This window comes from Armigeres subalbatus, chromosome 3 (assembly GCF_024139115.2).
Source record: "Armigeres subalbatus isolate Guangzhou_Male chromosome 3, GZ_Asu_2, whole genome shotgun sequence".
NCBI lineage: Eukaryota > Metazoa > Arthropoda > Insecta > Diptera > Culicidae > Armigeres > Armigeres subalbatus.
In genome coordinates this window covers 277039789-277057719 of record NC_085141.1, presented here as the reverse complement: position 1 = coordinate 277057719, position 17931 = coordinate 277039789, and the positions used below count along the sequence as shown (strand labels likewise).

Genomic DNA, 17931 nt, shown 5'->3' with positions numbered 1-17931 from the left:
CTCCATATAAATACCGTCGTGCGGGGCTTCTCTTGATTCCGGGGGCTACTTTGGATTTTTAATTTTTTGAAAAACTAAACGGAAAAAATACCAAATTTGTAACAGAAAGTTGCCGTCTAACTATCAACAAGACACCCGATTGGTGATAATGACAATTTTATGGTAATTTTCGTTATAATTCTTGTTTTAAAATGTCCAAAGTAGCCCCTGATTTTTCAAAAGAAGCCCCGCACGACGGTATGTACATTTTATACCTTTAGGGTATTAGTACACACCATGGTCTAGGGTATAAGTAGCGGACATCCGGAATTGTTATATGGTGTGATTTGGCCAATATTTGAGAAAAGCACGACAACGAAATTGCTATAGCTATCGATTACTATCTCAATTGATTTACGAGAAATCTGTATAATAATGGAATTAAAAACTGCAGCAGTAATAGGAAATGCATGAAACAAAACCACAAATTCAGAGCTAAGTAATTTGAAGATGCTGATCGAATTTCTTCTTCTATGGCTCTATATTTCAACTGGAACATGGTCGGCTTTTCAACATATAACATTTCCACAGTTATTAATTGAAAGCTTTTCTTCACCCGCCATTGCATAAGTATGTATCTTGTGTGGCAAGTACAAAGGATACACTATGCCCAAGGAATCGAGAAAATTCCCACCCGAAAACATCTTAGACCGTACCGAGAATCGAACTCTCCAGCTTTCTTCTCCGGATTGGCAATCCTATGCCTTTGCTCGCAAGGCTAACTGGAGAACCGATGATCGCATATATTAACATGCAGCGTTACCAGGGACGGGAATGGTTGACATTTCTTTTTACCATTCCTTCTTCTATGCAAAAAAATAAAAACAAAACCACGGCAGCCACAGCAGCAGCCACGCCAAGCAGACGACAGTCAGCACATGCTTTTACCATTTTCTCTCCCCACAATTAATGTTTTCGTACAATAATTTCACAACGTATAACCGTTTTTGGTGGAAAATATTCATTTCATTACCAATTGCTTGATTTAGAGACAAGAACGAATAAATCAGTACCTACGGGTAGCACTCCTTCTAGGCTTTGCGCCACAGGTAATTGAACTAGATTCTATGCTGTGTGCGCTGCGCACGAGCCGAAACAAAAAATCTCACGCAAATGTTGACCGCGCGCCGGCACGACTCTAACGTAGCAGCAAGCAAACAGTTTGCTTCATCGGAAAAATAAATGTCACGATGTCGCGTACATTTTTTTGGCAAACTGTTTCGGCTTGTTTGGCGCAAGAAATTTGACTGAAAAAAAGATAAACATTCGCATAATCAAAGTGTTTTAATGTACATTTCCCAACACTGAGCGTTACACTTGAGTCAATAATATCGACATCGTAATGACAAACGAAATATGTCTTGTAATTTCCTAGTTGAAACCATTTAAACGGCAAAATTCCAATGTTGAATGCCGGCTTGTGAACAAAGGCATGGGATTGCCAATCCTGAAATGGCGAATTCGGTCTTTGGTCCCGGAAGGATATATCATTAGGTGCCTGCTTTGGCAAAAAAGTATTAGAAATCTTAATAATAAATAACTTTAATTTTTTTACGTGTGGGTGGGCTCAAATTGGGTTGTTTAGCGGAGAAAAATATGAGGTCTTTCATAGTTTAACATAAAGAGCTTGGTTTTCTGATCTCCAACATATTTTTATTTTGTTTGTAAACCTTTTATTTACATTTTTATACAGCAAACAATAAGCCATTTCAATCGATAGAATGACACTAACATTCATAGAATGACAGTTGGCCCATGCAGCATTAGAACAAATTTTTAGTCCCATATAAAGTAAAAATGCAAATTAAAAATAGTTCTGGGGCTCCAAAAATTCTGAAAAATTGGGGTTAGGCTCAGTTTTTCCTACAGATTCAGAATATGTAAAAACATCGATACCCCTAAACAACCCAATTAGTCCACCAGTGACGTGAAAAGCTGTTGTTTACAAAAGCAGTTTCACCCTTTTGAAATGTTGGTGCTGAAATATTGGAAAGCGAATTCCTGCTAAAAAGATATTTTAGTTACTAGATAAAGATTGTCGCTTCGGTTCCCTTTGTTCTGCTGTCCGGAACATGTTGGGTATCAAGCTGTCAAATCGTATGTATGTATCGTATAGTATTATCTAGTAACTAAAATATCTTTTATTTCATTTGACTAAATATTTGTAATCATTAAAATTAAGTTTTAAGACATTAACATTGCTGTTCCCCTCAATATTTTGCGCTTACTCTGAGTAGCCGTAAAAGTAATACAGTCGCGATTCGCTGGTTGGGCCACGACCTCGGCCCAACTAACGAATTCGGTTTTTTAGTTGGGCCAACTGACAGCCATTTGAACACGTGTATTTCGACTTGAACATCACAAATGATGTCCAGTGACGCCCAATCTCGTTTTCCGTGCTTACATTGAATTTTGACGTACGTTTGCTTTTTAGTTGGGCCATCCCGGATAAAAAATATCATTGAAAAACAATAATTTTTATTGCTACAGCACCATTTAGTACATAATAATTACCATTGAATGTATTGTCGCGCTCTTCTTAAACGCTCAACTCTTCGCGGTGATAACGCGCAAGCAAAGATTGCGCAGCAGCGCGCCCATAAGCTTTTACACAGGGTGTGAGTCTGTGCTGTTTAATTTAATAAGCCGCCGAATGGGGTTGCCATAGTTGAATAGCCGCCGTGTGTAAAGTAAATGGGCGCGCTCCAGCGCAATTCAACGGAGGCTGATTGAGATGATCACGATCTGAGTGTTTATCTTGGGATGCATAATAATGGAAATTTTACAATAAAAGTGCATAAAAATTATTGGTTTTGCACGATATTATGCATCTCGAGAAAATATAGAATACTGCGGCGTCCTGCTGGCTGCTTCTCAGGTAATCGCAACAGTCACTAAACACGACAGAGTCAATAAAAATCTTACCCACCGTATGCACTTGTCATGATAAACACTCTCCATGTCCTCAGTGACTCCGGTTGCCTCTCACTAATACAATCGAGTACTGCTGTCATTTGGCGAAAAGCACGTGGTTTTGTTTTGAGAGGGAAAATTTTCCCTATCTTTTAACCCGGCGGCTATCTTGACGTCTACCTTCGCAGTCGAGCCTGCGAGAGTAAGACCGCCGCGAAAGTCTAGAAAAAGATAAGCGCGACAATAAATTGAATGGTAAACGGGACTTTTACAATAAAAAATAGGGGTTGTTATGTATCTTTACAATAAAAAAATCGAAAATTTTTCATACAAAATTCAGAGCAAAACAATTGATTTTACGGTTCTTCAATTGGATGATTTCTATAGACGAAACAATAGAAAACAATGTGTTTTAAATGTTTTTGCTCACAACCAGAGACTAACCCGCAGGCAAGCTGGCGACCATTACCTCTCGCGGAAAACTGGATAGGATTTAGAATGAATTTCACTCCAGTAGTATTAGGATTTAGAATGAATTTCACTCCAGTACTACAATAGAAATACAATACAATTTAATGTTTTACAATTATTTTTTTAACAGAGAAAAAATCACATTTTTTGTGAGATGCAAAAAAATACTTCCATGCTTACCAAACATCATTACAATTTGTAATTGGAAACAATCACTACATTTCTTAAAAAATAAACTAAACTAGTAAAACTATTTTTTTTCACCATTTACCTTAAATATTCGAAGGTTTCATTTCAAAATAAATTAAAATTAACTTATTCTAAATAAATAGAAACTCGTGCACTGGTTCTTCCTGGAGCACACGATTGGCATTTTTCATTCGTAGTGACAAACCCTCTTCGCCCTCCTCGTCACGACGCTTGGTGGCTCTAAAGCAAGAATTCATTTCATTGCAGTACACGCTTAGATTGGTTTACCTATTTATGGGTACTTCATTCACTCATATATGGACAAATGCAATTATACTAATATTATTAGTAAAACTTACTCATAAAATCGGTGAAGTTTACTGAGATTCTAACAAAACCTACTTTACCTATTTTTGAGGAATCGCATTTACCCATATTTGGGTGAAAAATTGAGCATAAACAAATCCAAACTGATGGTCGCCGCGTCAATGTCGTCGTCGCAAGAATATTTATGTTTTCCTATATTTTTATCATTTATTGGACAGTCAAAAGTGATAATCTTTGTTCCGGAACATTATTCAAGGTAACTATTTTGATAATATTGGTTTTCGATACACAACATATAGGTTGCAACTTCTTAAACATTTTTCCAGCACCGGTCGGCAGCACCATATCGGCTTCCTCGAAGGTTCACCTGGCGATGGCGATCAACGATAATAGGAAAACAATTGCTGACCACAAACGGCACAATACCTTGCTTCGTGCACCTGGTGACATGGCGATCAACGGTTATAGGAAACAGAATATGTAGTTCCGAACCATCGACGGAGAGAACCATCTCTGCTCATTTAACTGACGATTTCTGACCGCAAACGGCACAATTCGCTGCTTTGGTCTCGGCTTCGGTATCAATAAATCCTACAGCACAACAGTTTTGCCATTGGGCACCCAGCACATCGATGGATCGCAAGGCCGGCTGTTACTAAAATCTCCAATGGATTATATTTCCGGACAACTGTAATGAGGAGAGCTAAGCGATGTTCGTTGCAACTTGCATGTTGTCTCGTCTTGTTTCCGATCGCCAGCTTATGGTGGTGGCCGCGATGACGACAAGGAAAACAGACGACCAAATTAACTGGTAAATGCTCGGGTAAATGAGAGAGGAAAATCCAGACCACGAATCCGTAGAAAATACAGGAAACGCAAGGGGGAAATGGCATGTAGGCGCTATGGGAATGCTGATTTCTTTTTAAACCAAGTAGGTACAAGTTTGTTTTCAATACGATGTTGTAAGAACAAATTTCTTCATTGCAGTTTTTAGATTTCAATTGTAGGTTGGATATTTAGTTCAAATTTGTGTGGGGCGAGACAGCCCTGTTGTATACCACTCTATATTATATGCTGTTTATGCCGTCTTGGTGTTGGTGACGAGCAAGCAGCCGAGCATCGTTCTCCCTGCAGTCAGAGTCCAACAGTGATCCGAGTAAGGCGATACCTTCGCCGAGTGCAATAATGCGCAATGGGTGATTTCCTGGCGCAGCAGCAAGCTACACATTTGGCGACAGTGGCAGGTTTTACTGCTCATGTTTTGTTAGTATCAAGTGGAATAATGTTAAAACTAGTGTGCCCAAGAGTGTGCCTGATAAAAATACTGCGTCATGGAAATCACCCACTGCGCGATCTCAGAAGAAAAGGTAAGTGTTTACGTGGGGACCGGTGCTCCAAATAGGGAGAGACGCGGTTGCGTAAGTAAGTAAAACGGAGAAGATTCGAAATTGTTTGCGTGTCTTGAGTACCGCAATGGCGTGTTTGGCCAAAAAAAGATAAAATTATTGGCGAGTTTTGAGGACCGCAATGGCGAGTTTGGAGGACCACCAAGAAAAGATTAATTGTTTTGCGAGTTTTGAGGACTGCAATGGCGTGTTTGGAGGACCACCAAGAAAAGATGAAATGATTGGCGAGTTTTGAGGACCGCAATGGCGAGTTTGGAGGACCGCCAAGAAAAGATGATTTTTTGCGAGTTTTGAGGACCGCAATGGCGTGTTTGGAGGACCGCCAAGAAAAGATGAAATGATTGGCGAGTTTTGAGGACCGCAATGGCGAGTTTGGAGGACCGCCAAGAAAAGATTAATTGTTTTGCGAGTTTTGAGGACCGCAATGGATGACGTGTTTGGAGGACCGCCAAGAAAAGATGAAATGATTGACGAGTTTTGAGGACCACAATGGCGAGTTTGGAGGACCGCTAAGTAAAGATGAATTGTTTTGCGAGTTTTGAGGACCGCAATAACGTGTTTAGAGGACCGCAAACAAAAAGATGGAATGATTTGCGAGTTTTGAGGACCGCAATGGCGTGTTTGGAGCACCGCCTAGTAAAGATGATTTTTTTTGCGGGTTTTTAGGGCCGCTATGACATGTTGGGAAGACCACCAAGTAGAGATGAAATCATTTGCGAAATCATTTTAAGAATTGCTGTGGCATGTTTGGAGAACTGCCAAGTAAAGATGAAAGAATTTGCGTGTTTTAGTACCGCAATGGCGTGTTTAGTGAACAGCCAAGTAAAGATTAAATGACGTGTTTTGAAGACCACCAAGCAAAGTAAAAATGATTAGCGTCGTCGAGTCAAATACGAGACACTGAAGACGACCACACAGTTGTGGTCGAAATACGTATCTGCAAAGATATCGAAATAATTGGTGGAATTAAATGGAGTTACTTAACTCGTCTTAGATGGTTGATGATTAGCGTATTTTAAGGACTATAAATGCGTATTGGTAAGCTCGCTAAGTGAAGCTTGAACGATTTGCGTGTGAAAGAACTGAAATGTCGTGTTAGGTGGACAGCCAAGAAAAGTTGAGATTTTTTTATTAAGTTGCAATGATATGCGAGTTATGATGACAGCCAGATAAATTGAATAGCTGAAGGTTTGCGAGTTGGAACACAGTTCAAAGCATGTCGTGGGCGATTTGAAAGGTCCGTTCATAGTTGATATGGTTTGATGTCGAAAAACACAATGGTGTGTTAAAAACACTAGAAAACACAAACCAAGTTTCTAAGGAAACAACAATGGGGCGTTGATCCTAAAGTATCATGCTATGTTTTAACCGAGGTTTTGACCAGGCAAGTAATTTGATCATTTCAGTAAAATTCATTTGACTTGCCAAAGGATGAACATGTTCAACTTTTTTTTCGTGCAAGTGAGTTGAACGGAGGAGTTTAGACGTTCAAGTCAAGCGACTTGCTCAATTCACTTGCGTAATCTAAGTTTAGTTCAAGATTACCAATGACTCACCTGGTCACGTATCAAATATCTAGTTTACCTCAGCCTAGCAGCCAAAGTACCAGTAACATAAGTGCCAAATCGATGTTGGTGATAAAACAAAACACACACTACAACATAATGCATAATAATCTGCCAAATTCAGCTTATTGTAGCATGGTTCTACTGAACCACCGAATAAAAAAAATGCGAATTTAAAAAACTGCAAAGGCACGTTGTAAGAAAGTAATATTGAAGTTGTGGATGTCGCAATGACGCTTTTGCAGAGCCTTGATTTCAAATTGCAAAAAAAAAGTAATGTTTAGCAATTGTGATATCCCATCTATGGCTCTGCATTTCAACTTCGTATTCTATAAGCAGTGGCACTCCTACGTTTTGCTCACAAGGCTAACTGGAGACCCCAACTTGGTGCAGCTAATATCGAATGTCAGGAATAATATTGAATGTATCCTCAACCATGGTGGTTAAATAATACCCAGATCCCTGTCCAGATCCTAATATTGTAGTCCTAATGTTTTGGAAAACTTGCTCGCAAATTTGAAGAAATGGATTATGCTTGAGTTTTAATTCATGCGAAATTACGGTGTTTCGCTCCAAAAGCGAATAGAATTAGTCGAGGTTCTTGTCTTAGGAGAAGAACACTGCATTAACAAAGCAGAGCCTGAGCATGATAACCTTACATGTCGTAGTTGTTACTCCGTGTTTTACCAGAACAATCGCAATTGCATAGAGAGCCAATGGCTAGGGCATGGGATTTATATTAAACACCTCAATGTGCTCAGTTCAAAATCTCTAGGGGGGGTTAACAAACGGCGCTGGCCACGTTCTTTCAGGCTACCGTAGATGTAAAGGAATTGATAAAAGATGCAGTCACTCGCCACATTGTAAACCAAGAACACTTCTGCACTCGCCAGGAGAATATTATTGGAATCTAGGGGATAGGTTCTATGGAAGAGGCTCATCTTGATTAACAGGTTGCAATGGATGCCAAAACGAGCTTTCTTTCGCTCTTTTCGATTTCTAACAGTTACGGCTAGAATTAGTCAAGTTGTATTCAGTCTATTTCTAATCTTAGCGATTGCTAAAACATGAGAAATATATGGAGAGAAAAAAGGAGGAGAATTGAACTTGGGATTGATCCCACGACCAGATGCGTATGAGGCAGAAGTAATTATCATATGATTACCTTCCCTTACATGTTATGAGCACACTACAGAATAGAATACTAAAAATAAATCATTTATAAATCGTGTATCGTTTTGTTATGTTCGTTTGCTATGGCATTTAATGCAACTTTGTGTGAACTTTTGGATAAACTAACGAGATTAGTTAAGGTGACGTTGGAAAGGGGAAAAACGAGTATTTCAAATTACACGAACGCTTTCGATCCTTTCGGGAACATTCAGAGAGTTACGCTTTGGTATGGAATAACTCTATTAGTATGATTTGTATAAGGACCGTTTAGCAATGTCGGAATTGGTGCTTTGACACGGAACGACAAGATAGAGGAAACCTGCTACAGTCATGACCACCTGGAAAACGATGTACATGACAGGAAAAGACATAAAAGAAGACAGAGTTTGCATCGATGGTGATCAGTCTTGTCTTGAGATGTATTTATCATTCAGATACAGTTTCATATAAAAAAGAATATGATATTTCGCTAGCTCTGATGCTCCCTAAAATATCGTGTCAAATTTGATCAGTACTCGGAATATGGCACATATAGTGATGTCTTTCACTATTTTTAGAGAATGTGCGTGTGATTGTATAACGAAAAAAATAGCGGATAATAAATGCAGAATTTGCTTATCTGCTATATGTGGCCGATTATTTTGCTTGTGTAAGGAATGAAGGCTTTTGAACGAATGCGAAGATGCAAAAGATAGTGGTGCACTGCTAGCGTGTTTTGTCGATGCGAGATAGCTGGTGTTTATACCATCATAGCATGCAAGATATAGGCTAGAAACCCAACTTCGGACGAAGTGCGATAGATTCTCATAAAATTGCACTAAAAACCAGGCATTGCAATTTATCCCATCATTCGATCTTCAGACCAAAGATACTGATGATATGCTGGGATATCGATTTTAGTTATCTATCTGCTCAGTAAACAAAGTGCAATGTTCGCCATGGAGAAAAGTTTTTTCACTGTTTTTGTTGTAGCAACGCCCTCGCAACATGAACAAACCCGGAACCGCGCTGGCTGTCAGGATCATAATCAAATGCTCAAATGATAATATCTTTCCAGAGTGCTCTTTGATTAGGGATAATAGCTTTGCACTAGCAAAGATGATATCCTGTGCTCAGATGATATTGCAATGCCTGCTAAAAACGCATCCTTTAGTTTGACAGAGAGAAAGTTCGTTTCAGAAGAAGTTCGGAGCTGAAACTAGGGCGGTTATTGTGTTCGCGTACTTTGTTTGACTGCAGATCTACGGAATCAATACCAGCGACGACAGATCCAGTCAATTTATTTGTTTCGCGGGTGACATGGACATTGTCGGTCGAACATTTGCAAAGGTGACAGAACTGTACACCTACCTGAAACGTGAAGCAACAAAAGTTGGACTGGTGGTGATTGCATCGTAGACAAAGTACATGCTTGTGGGCGGAACCGAGTGCGACAGGGCCCGCCTGGGAAGCAGTGTTACGATAGACGGGGATACCTTCGAGGTGGTCTAGGTATTCGTCTACCTTGAATCCTTGCTAACGGCTGATAACAATGTTAGTCGTGAAATACGAAGGCGTATCATTTGTGGAAGTCGGACCTAATACGGGCTCCAGAAGAAACTGCGGTCAAAAATATGCACCACCGCACCACCATGTGACATGTACAAGCCGCTGATAAGACCGGTAGTCCTCTACGGACATGAAACATGGACAATGCTCGAGGAGGACTTGCTAGCACTCGGATTATTCGAAAGACGGGTGCTTAGGACCATCTTTGACGGTGTGCAAGAAGACGTTGTGTGGCGACGAAGAATGAACCACGAGCTCGCCCAGCTCTACGGCGAACCCAGTATCCAGAAGGTAGCTAAAGCCGCAAGGGTACGATGGCAGGACATGTAATGCAAGAATGCCGGACAGCAACCCTGCAAAGATGGTGTTCGCTTCCGATCCGGCAGGAATGAAACGGCATAGAGCACAGCGGGCGAGGTGGGCAGACCAGGTGCAGGCTTCAAACCGTGTATTGTAGCGTCAAATTGTTGATTCAGTGTTGTCTGTTTAGATGTAAACTGAATAAATGAAATGAATGAACCATCGACGAAATTCGAAGACGCATCTGTAGGGATTAAGACGGGTATGGTAAATGACATAAACCGAATAAAGGGCATATCAAGGGGTGGGACGCTGAGCACAATTCAATTTGTGCTCATTTTATAATCTGTGACTATCTGTGCCACCTTGTGCCACAGTGTGCCATGCGAGGTGCCATGCATTGTGCCTCACCTCACGTATGTCAGATTGTCACTTTGAAAATCAGAAAAAGTTGGCAACACTAGCAAACGTCGTAAACATCAATCTGTCTGAGCCTGAGCCAAGCCAGCTTGACTCTTGTCGCGATGGTGCGATGGAAGAAAATTAGCAAGTTATTTATTTATTTGCGAGGATACTTATTCGACGTAAATTACTGACCAGTAGCGGGCGTTCCTCTCCTTCGGTGGATTTCACACAAGAGATTTTGAATAAGAGCTTCGTTGTGTCGGGAAAGGAGGAAGGAAATTCCATCAGTTGAACCGCAGAGTGGAACTTTGGTTTTGTAGGTTCCGCTGGATTTAAATTTTGAAATGCTTCTTTTCGCATCGCAGGAGATGGAAAAAAGCCTCGAATTAAGCAGAATAGGACAATTCCGTCCACATATTTATAAACCCATGAAGTAGAGTTCCATATGTGCTTGAACCAGATGCCTGATTCTATTCCAAAACAAATTTCCACACATATTGTTTTGGCCTCCATGAGGCTATTGTTCCTTCGGATATCATGAAAGCTAAATCAGAAAACTGATAGTTTTTCGTGTTTAGTTGTATCCGGAACTAATCAGTAAATTTAGCTATACATATTGCAGTTTATTTGCATCACTAAAACGGCAGATTCCGTTCCGGAAGTTTCGGTGTGGTAATTAAATATAGGGTAAATGGATCATAAGCAGGCGTCCAATTAAAATAGCAGCAAACATTATTTTTTAATTTCATTAAGATGCAGTGAACGGCAATTTACTAAGTTTATTTTTCTTTTTGTATGCAGTCGTGCTTCTGCTTTTGACGAAAATTGAACTTTAATGATCGACTAATTTTCGTATAGATATAGATTTATTCAAGAATTGAAACAGCCAAATTAGGTTATCAGTATAGTTTGTTCACAATCAACACTAAATTCGACAATTGTGAGTATTTATCTGCTCCTTCGAAAATCTAATACTGGAATATACATATAAATAATATGTTTAAATCTCGCCGCTCTGGCTGATCTCATGCATTTTCCAAATCCTGTGATGTTAGTACAATATCAGAAGGGTGTTTTTCAACTATGCACAAAGCTGATGGTTTATTTGAGCTTTATAATAAAATTATATAATCCGTATAACCTTCCAGGAATCCCTGATGGATTCTCATATTCTGTGTAATTCGCTTCGTCTTGATTTTATTAGCCATAATTGGCTAGATGTAAATGTACAAAGCTTTCATTTGCCGTATTAATAATGATTGTTTATTATTGGTTGAATTACCTACGCTGACCCTCGTATTTGAAAACAAATCAAAACAAGATTGGGCAAGGCTGCCAGTATATTTTATTATAATCATTCAATTGTCAAAATTGTGCCGCAGTGTGCCATACCGAGTGCCACACTTGTGAATAAAAGCATGGATGTGTGTGCCTGGAACATTGTGCTCAGCGTCCCACCCCTTGGGGCATATATATTAGCCATTAGCATTAGCTCTAGATGGGAAAGTGACAGATGAGAGAGTGGAATATTTGGTAGGAGGTCGTGGTGTTGAGTTGATGTGCTTCGCTCAGCAGCTGGAGATTGACGCGCCAAAATTGTAGTAGAAAATCGTACTTACAACCACCTACAAAGTGCGATGGCCCTCTATGGGTTGAAGACCAGGAAGACCAACGTACAAATTAAATCTTGGAGCATATGAATGAGGTGAATGAACACCGGAAATATCTGTTCGTTGCCTGAATATAAGACAATATTCCGTAAAAAAATGGTTTTCGATTTCCTTGGCCTTTGAATGGTGCCTTCAGCAAATAAATCTTTGTAGTGGTATTTTTACCGAGTGTTTAATTAAATATAAGCTCAATAATACATTTACAATAAAAGAGAAAACCAAGGACAAGTTATAATTGCAAGAGACTAATAAAAAAAGCCGGAGAGAAAGGGGGATGTGTGGGGCGAGACAGCCCTGTTGTATACCACTCTATATTATATGCTGTTTATGCCGTCTTGGTGTTGGTGACGAGCAAGCAGCCGAGCATCGTTCTCCCTGCAGTCAGAGTCCAACAGTGATCCGAGTAAGGCGATACCTTCGCCGAGTGCAATAATGCGCAATGGGTGATTTCCTGGCGCAGCAGCAAGCTACACAAAATTTAATAGTTTAATGGCATTATATAGCATTTAACTTTTACTTTCTACTTTTTCAGATCTTCTTCCGATAAGTGGCAATAGTTTAATTAATCGGTCCAACGACATATCCAGTTTCTGAATGCCGTCAAATATCCACACCAGTGCTTTACTTATTTTCCCGTGCTTGAGGCGCTTGACGATTGAACATATATACTGCCACGAAGCTACTGTTCAGGGATATTCCGTCCCTTCCGAGATGCTTGGCCTGGCATTTAGCAACATGGAAGATGAATATTTATCGAGATATTTTATTAAAATGTAGAGTATGTATTTAACCCAACGGAATAAATATTTTATTTTATAGGTATTTACATACCTAATCAATAAATGTTTTGCTTTATATTAAAAAAAATGAATTTTATCCATTTAGATTTCCGAAACGAAAACCTCGACGAAAACATAAAAATTTCACCCATATTTACGTGAATTTTACCCATAATAGAATACCCATAAATAGGTGAACATTACCAATATTTCCATGAACGACTTGTACTCAAATATGGGTAAATGGCACTTCACCCATAAATACGTATGTGCACTTTTTGGAGATTATGGGTACTGTTCACCCATATTTGGGTGAACTGAACTAAGCGTGTACATATACTGTCGGTTTCTGGTGATCCATACTGTGGCGGTTTCTCGTGGTCCAACCAGCTCAACCTAGAATATAACAAAAAAAAAACAAATTATGTTCAGGATTTTCCTATTTGTTCCTAATGAAGAAAACTTACCAGCTAAGTTGAATCCAACACCGGAGCATATATTGTGATTCAGGATGTTGACACTATGCGGTTCTGCCGGAAATACACGTCGAACACCATCAAGGAAAATGGTTGTTGCGGATGTTCGAGTTACAATCAGAGTTGTCAGCTGACCTGATTTGCCCTTCAAAGGTTTGGCCAGCGGCTTCCGACATTACCGCAACAGAAAACACTTTTACAAACTTGTTTCATGTTTTGGTGCGGAGGAAAACATGTCAAATCGCCAGGGGGGGGGGTGGTTTCTTGAAAGCGCTTCTCTGGCTATGTCATCTTTGAACGGACTTTGCAATCGGTAATATTTTAATTCTAGTACTGCATTGGACCGATTTAAATATTGGAAATTTTTTAGTTTCAAATTTTTCGCTGCACTATCATCATGTTAGTTTTTAACCAAGCTTTTCACCGTGTACACGGATAAAAATAAAGCTAAAAAGATTAAATTAAAATCTAAAACCATATTCGGTCTATCCACTCATTGCAATGCTTAAAATGATAATAAGCTGTGAATGATTAATTTAAATTTAATCATTGAAATGCTTATTCAATATTTATCTAATGAAGATTAAATACGTTTTATTCTGCAAAGCGTTTTTTACAAAACAAAATAAAAATAATTTGACATTTCAATCATTGTGGAATCAGCATGAAACTCGGAGGATATTAATTTAATCATTTTTTTATTGAATCCATTGTACATCAAAATTAATGTTGCGGTGCGGTGAAAAGCTTGGTTAAAAGGGTAGCATGATGGTGGTGGTCCCTAATATTGCGTGCAGCTCCAGAATGGGCGATGACGAAACTGCTGAAATTCCTGCTAGTTTGTTGGAGCTGGCAATTATGTAGCTGTACCAGGATAACGAATTTCAACCTGTGGAAGAGGTGATAAAAAACCTCCGGTAAAAAAAGGGTTCGCTGAAAAGAAAATTTAAGTCCACCTGTTCGAAAGACGAAAACCGACGATTCTCCAGCGTCGTCCTGTGTCTTCCATTCGTCCAGTTGCTGCCAATCGTTATCTTCATTTATGAAGCATCTAGACCATGAAAAACACCACGATACACTTCCTTCTTTAATTATTTAATTATAAGCGTTGAAAAAACTTACGCAATCGCAGCTCACAAAACTTTGATCAAGTGAAAATTATATCTTCTTCAAGTCCCAAGACTAGTAATGAGGACTTGAAAATCAATTTAGTGATTATAATTTAAAAAAGCATTTCAATGCTTAAAATAAATCTAATATTTAATCTCTGGAAAGATTAAAACTTGAAAAATTTTAGAAAGTCATAAATAATAAGCTAAAAAACTTTTTCATTTTTGTCCGTGTACTCTAAATTAAATTTCTGTCAACACTGCACCGAGTCTGAAATGTCAAAACAAATCGCATCGTTTCATCGAGGAGCATCGAGGTAACCGCTGTCGCTCTCGACCGATACAGATAACACGTGCGTTTCATATTCAACGCTGAAATCCAATTTTCAGTAAGTTTTGACGATATCTACACATTTTTATACAATTCATCAGTCGAAAACACAAAGCAAAGGTAAGCAACGCTATAGGTATTTAAAGATGTACAAAAATTTGGAGTAAATCTGATCGTTATTCGTTTCCAGCAAAGTGACAAAATGAAACCGAAAGGTAAAAAGAAGCCGGATCTGCAGAGCATGTCGCTGGATAATTTTCTGGATAATATGGATGCCGATCTCAGTGGTGATGATGGCCCTGTAGAGGATTTCGTTCCACCGAAGAAGAAAAAAGCAAAGTTAGATAAGGAGCCTAAGGTTAAACATAAATCCACCGAGGAGGACACGAAACAAACAAAAAGAAAGAAAAGCAAGAAACTGGAATCTGCAGGCGACGAACGATCTGGTGGCCAGAAAGATGTCGCTGAGGAGCATCAAGCAGCGCTGGATAAACTGAAGGACACGGATCCAGAACTGTATGCGTTTTGAAGAAAACGATAAAAAGTTGCTCAGATTTGGTAAGATGGACGGAAGCGACAATGAAGAAGAAGACGACGAAGATAACGAGGAGGTGAATTTGGATGACTTGAGTGACGATGAAACAGGAGAGGGAGCTGTTCATAAATTGCCAGAAAAATTGGAAGTTGCCAGCGACGAGAGCGATTATGAGGAGGACGAAGAAGATGATGAGGAGGAGCAGGAAGTAACCCCAGGAGTCCAGAAGAAAATTACTTTGAAGATGCTGAAGAAATGGACCGATGATTTAACTACAACGCCATTGAAAAAAGTGGACACGATCCGAACGGTTTGCAAGGCTTTCAACTCAGCTTTGGTTACCGTAACTGGTGAAACGAATGTGATCCCTGCGTTCAAAGCCGAAGGATCGGCGATATTCAACGGAGTAGTGCAGCTTTGTGTGCTTCATCTGGGAAATGCGGTAAAGAGTTATCTGGGCTTGACCGGATCGAAGGGAATCAAAACGCTCAAGAAGAATAGAAAGTTTGCCAAAGTGCAATCTTGTTTGAGGATGTATTTCGTTGATTTGACCAATTTGTTGGAAAATGTTTCTTCTAATCATATCATGAATGTCTTGCTGAAGCATTTGCATCAATTTTGTTCTTTTCTTGTTTGCTACTCTTCAATCACGAAACCGATCTTGAAGCGATTGATCATTATCTGGAGTACTTCTGAGGAAGAATCGGTCCGAGTGTTGGCCTTCCTTTGTATTCTGAAGATCACGTGTGGTCAACAGCGTCGGTTTTTGAATGACGTTCTTAAGAATATGTACCTGGCATATGTGAAGAACAGTAAATTTGTCAGCCCGAACACTCTTCCAGGCATTAATTTCATGAGACGTTCTCTGACGGAAATGTTTAGCCTGGATATGACGGTCTCTTATCAGCACGTGTTTTTGTACATTCGTCAGCTGGCGATCCATTTGAGAAATGCTGTTATTTTGCAGAAAAAGGATAGTTTCCAGTACATCTATAATTGGCAGTACATCAATTCGTTGAAATTGTGGGCAGATGTGCTGGCAGTGGCGTACAACAAAAAAGAATTGGAACCTTTGGTTTATCCGTTAGTCAGCATCATCACTGGAGTGATTAAATTAATTCCTTCAGCACAATATTTCCCACTTCGATTCCACTGTTGCCGAATGCTGTTAGATCTATCCGCAAGAACCAGAGTTTTCATCCCAATTCTTCCGTTCGTCATCGAAGTGCTTAATTCCAGTAGTTTCAACGAAGAACACAAAAAACTTTCGATGAAGCCAGTCAATCTGACCTGTCTTCTCCGTTTTGCACCTGCCAATATCCAGGAAAACGCCTATAAGGACGCTGTTCTCGACCAGATCTACGAACTGTCCTTGGAGTATCTCGCTCATGAATCCGCTTCGATTTGCTTCCCGGATATGGCTGTTCCGGTGGTTACGGCATTTAGGTCTTTCTGTAAGTCCACCAAAGTGTACAAATATTCCCGGAAAATAAAACAATTGAGCGACAAAATAGTAGAAAACTCCGCACTCATCGAAAAGGAACGCAGAGTGCTTCCGTTCCGGCTGAAAGACATTGCCCAGATTCAAGCTTGGGAGGCTACCCGCAAAGCTAAGGGTACCCCATTGCTAACCTTCTACGAGAGCTTTGCAAAGGAGAACGAGAAAGCGAAACGGCGACAAGCTACCCAGTCTGAAAACATTGGCGATTACGATTTACCGACGATTAAGAGACCGGAGAGGAAGGAAAAAGCGCAGCAGGACGGACCGGTGGATTTGTTCCCATCGGATGACGAGGAAGATGATTCCGGAAATGGCCCGGAACTGGACGATTCGATGGAAGAGGATGAACAAATTCCCAAGCAGAAGAGTAAGAAGGATAAAAAGAAGCCGAAGAAGGTTGATGATGTAGAGAAGAAGAAAAAGAAGAAGGTGAAGAAACAGAAAGACACTCCGGGAGCGGAATATCCACTGGAGAAGAACGGTGATGGAGAAGAGGTCGATATATTAAAGGATTTGAACTTAGATGATTGGGAGTGAACTTTGACAGTCGAGCAGAGGTTACGTTATTCTTTTGTGCCCAAATAAAAATTATTATTAAACATAAAATTTATAAAAGTATTAAAAAATAGTTTTTTTCAGAAAGAAATGTTCGCATCTACTGGCTTCATTAAGTAGGTAGTTGTGGTATGCATCTAATTATATGAGATGAATATATTTTGATTTTCTACAACGTCTAGGAATCAGGGTTCGTACTTTTTGTTTGGATGAGACAAAATCAAAGGGGTCGGGGTCGGAATTTTTTTTCGTAGTTTGCAGTGAAATCTTTCATCTTTCCCCCACCCCTCTTTTCTCTACCCAGAAAATAAGTGGAAATCGTGCCTGCTTAGTAAAGTACCTAGTAAAACTCTTCTTTATTTAATCATTGTTTGTTCCAATATTACTTTTTTTACATTTACAGTGATCGGCCAGCTTGCCCTTTGATTTGATTTTCCTTAAATATTATGTTTTGAGTATAAAAATTGAATATATCATGACGGCCTTTAGGAGGCCCTAGTGTTTTTAAATTTTGATAACTTAACTATTATGTATACTAATATTTACATTAAGAACTAGCGCTCTAACTGGAGCCTGATCTGAACTTTTCTTTACACACATCAAAGCGTTCATGTAAGGTTTTTACACCGGCCAGACGAT

At 39.5% G+C, this 17931-nt stretch overlaps 1 protein-coding gene and 1 long non-coding RNA gene across 2 annotated transcripts; one reads left to right on the top strand and one right to left on the bottom strand.

Annotated features, from left to right (window-relative positions):
• Nucleotides 1-13985: 13985 nt before the first annotated feature.
• Nucleotides 13986-14544, bottom strand: LOC134224559 (uncharacterized). Its single transcript, XR_009982977.1, has 3 exons — nt 14384-14544; nt 14218-14312; nt 13986-14150 (listed from the first exon to the last, which is right to left on the bottom strand). It is a non-coding gene; the product is annotated as an uncharacterized LOC134224559 (long non-coding RNA).
• Nucleotides 14545-14662: 118 nt separating this feature from the next.
• Nucleotides 14663-17363, top strand: LOC134224558 (nucleolar complex protein 2 homolog). The gene is given in 3 exon segments (XM_062703959.1): nt 14663-14821; nt 14892-15226; nt 15228-17363. Coding segments are annotated over 2 exon segments (2370 nt in total). The 5' UTR covers nt 14663-14821; nt 14892-14903; the 3' UTR covers nt 17275-17363.
• Nucleotides 17364-17931: the final 568 nt, after the last annotated feature.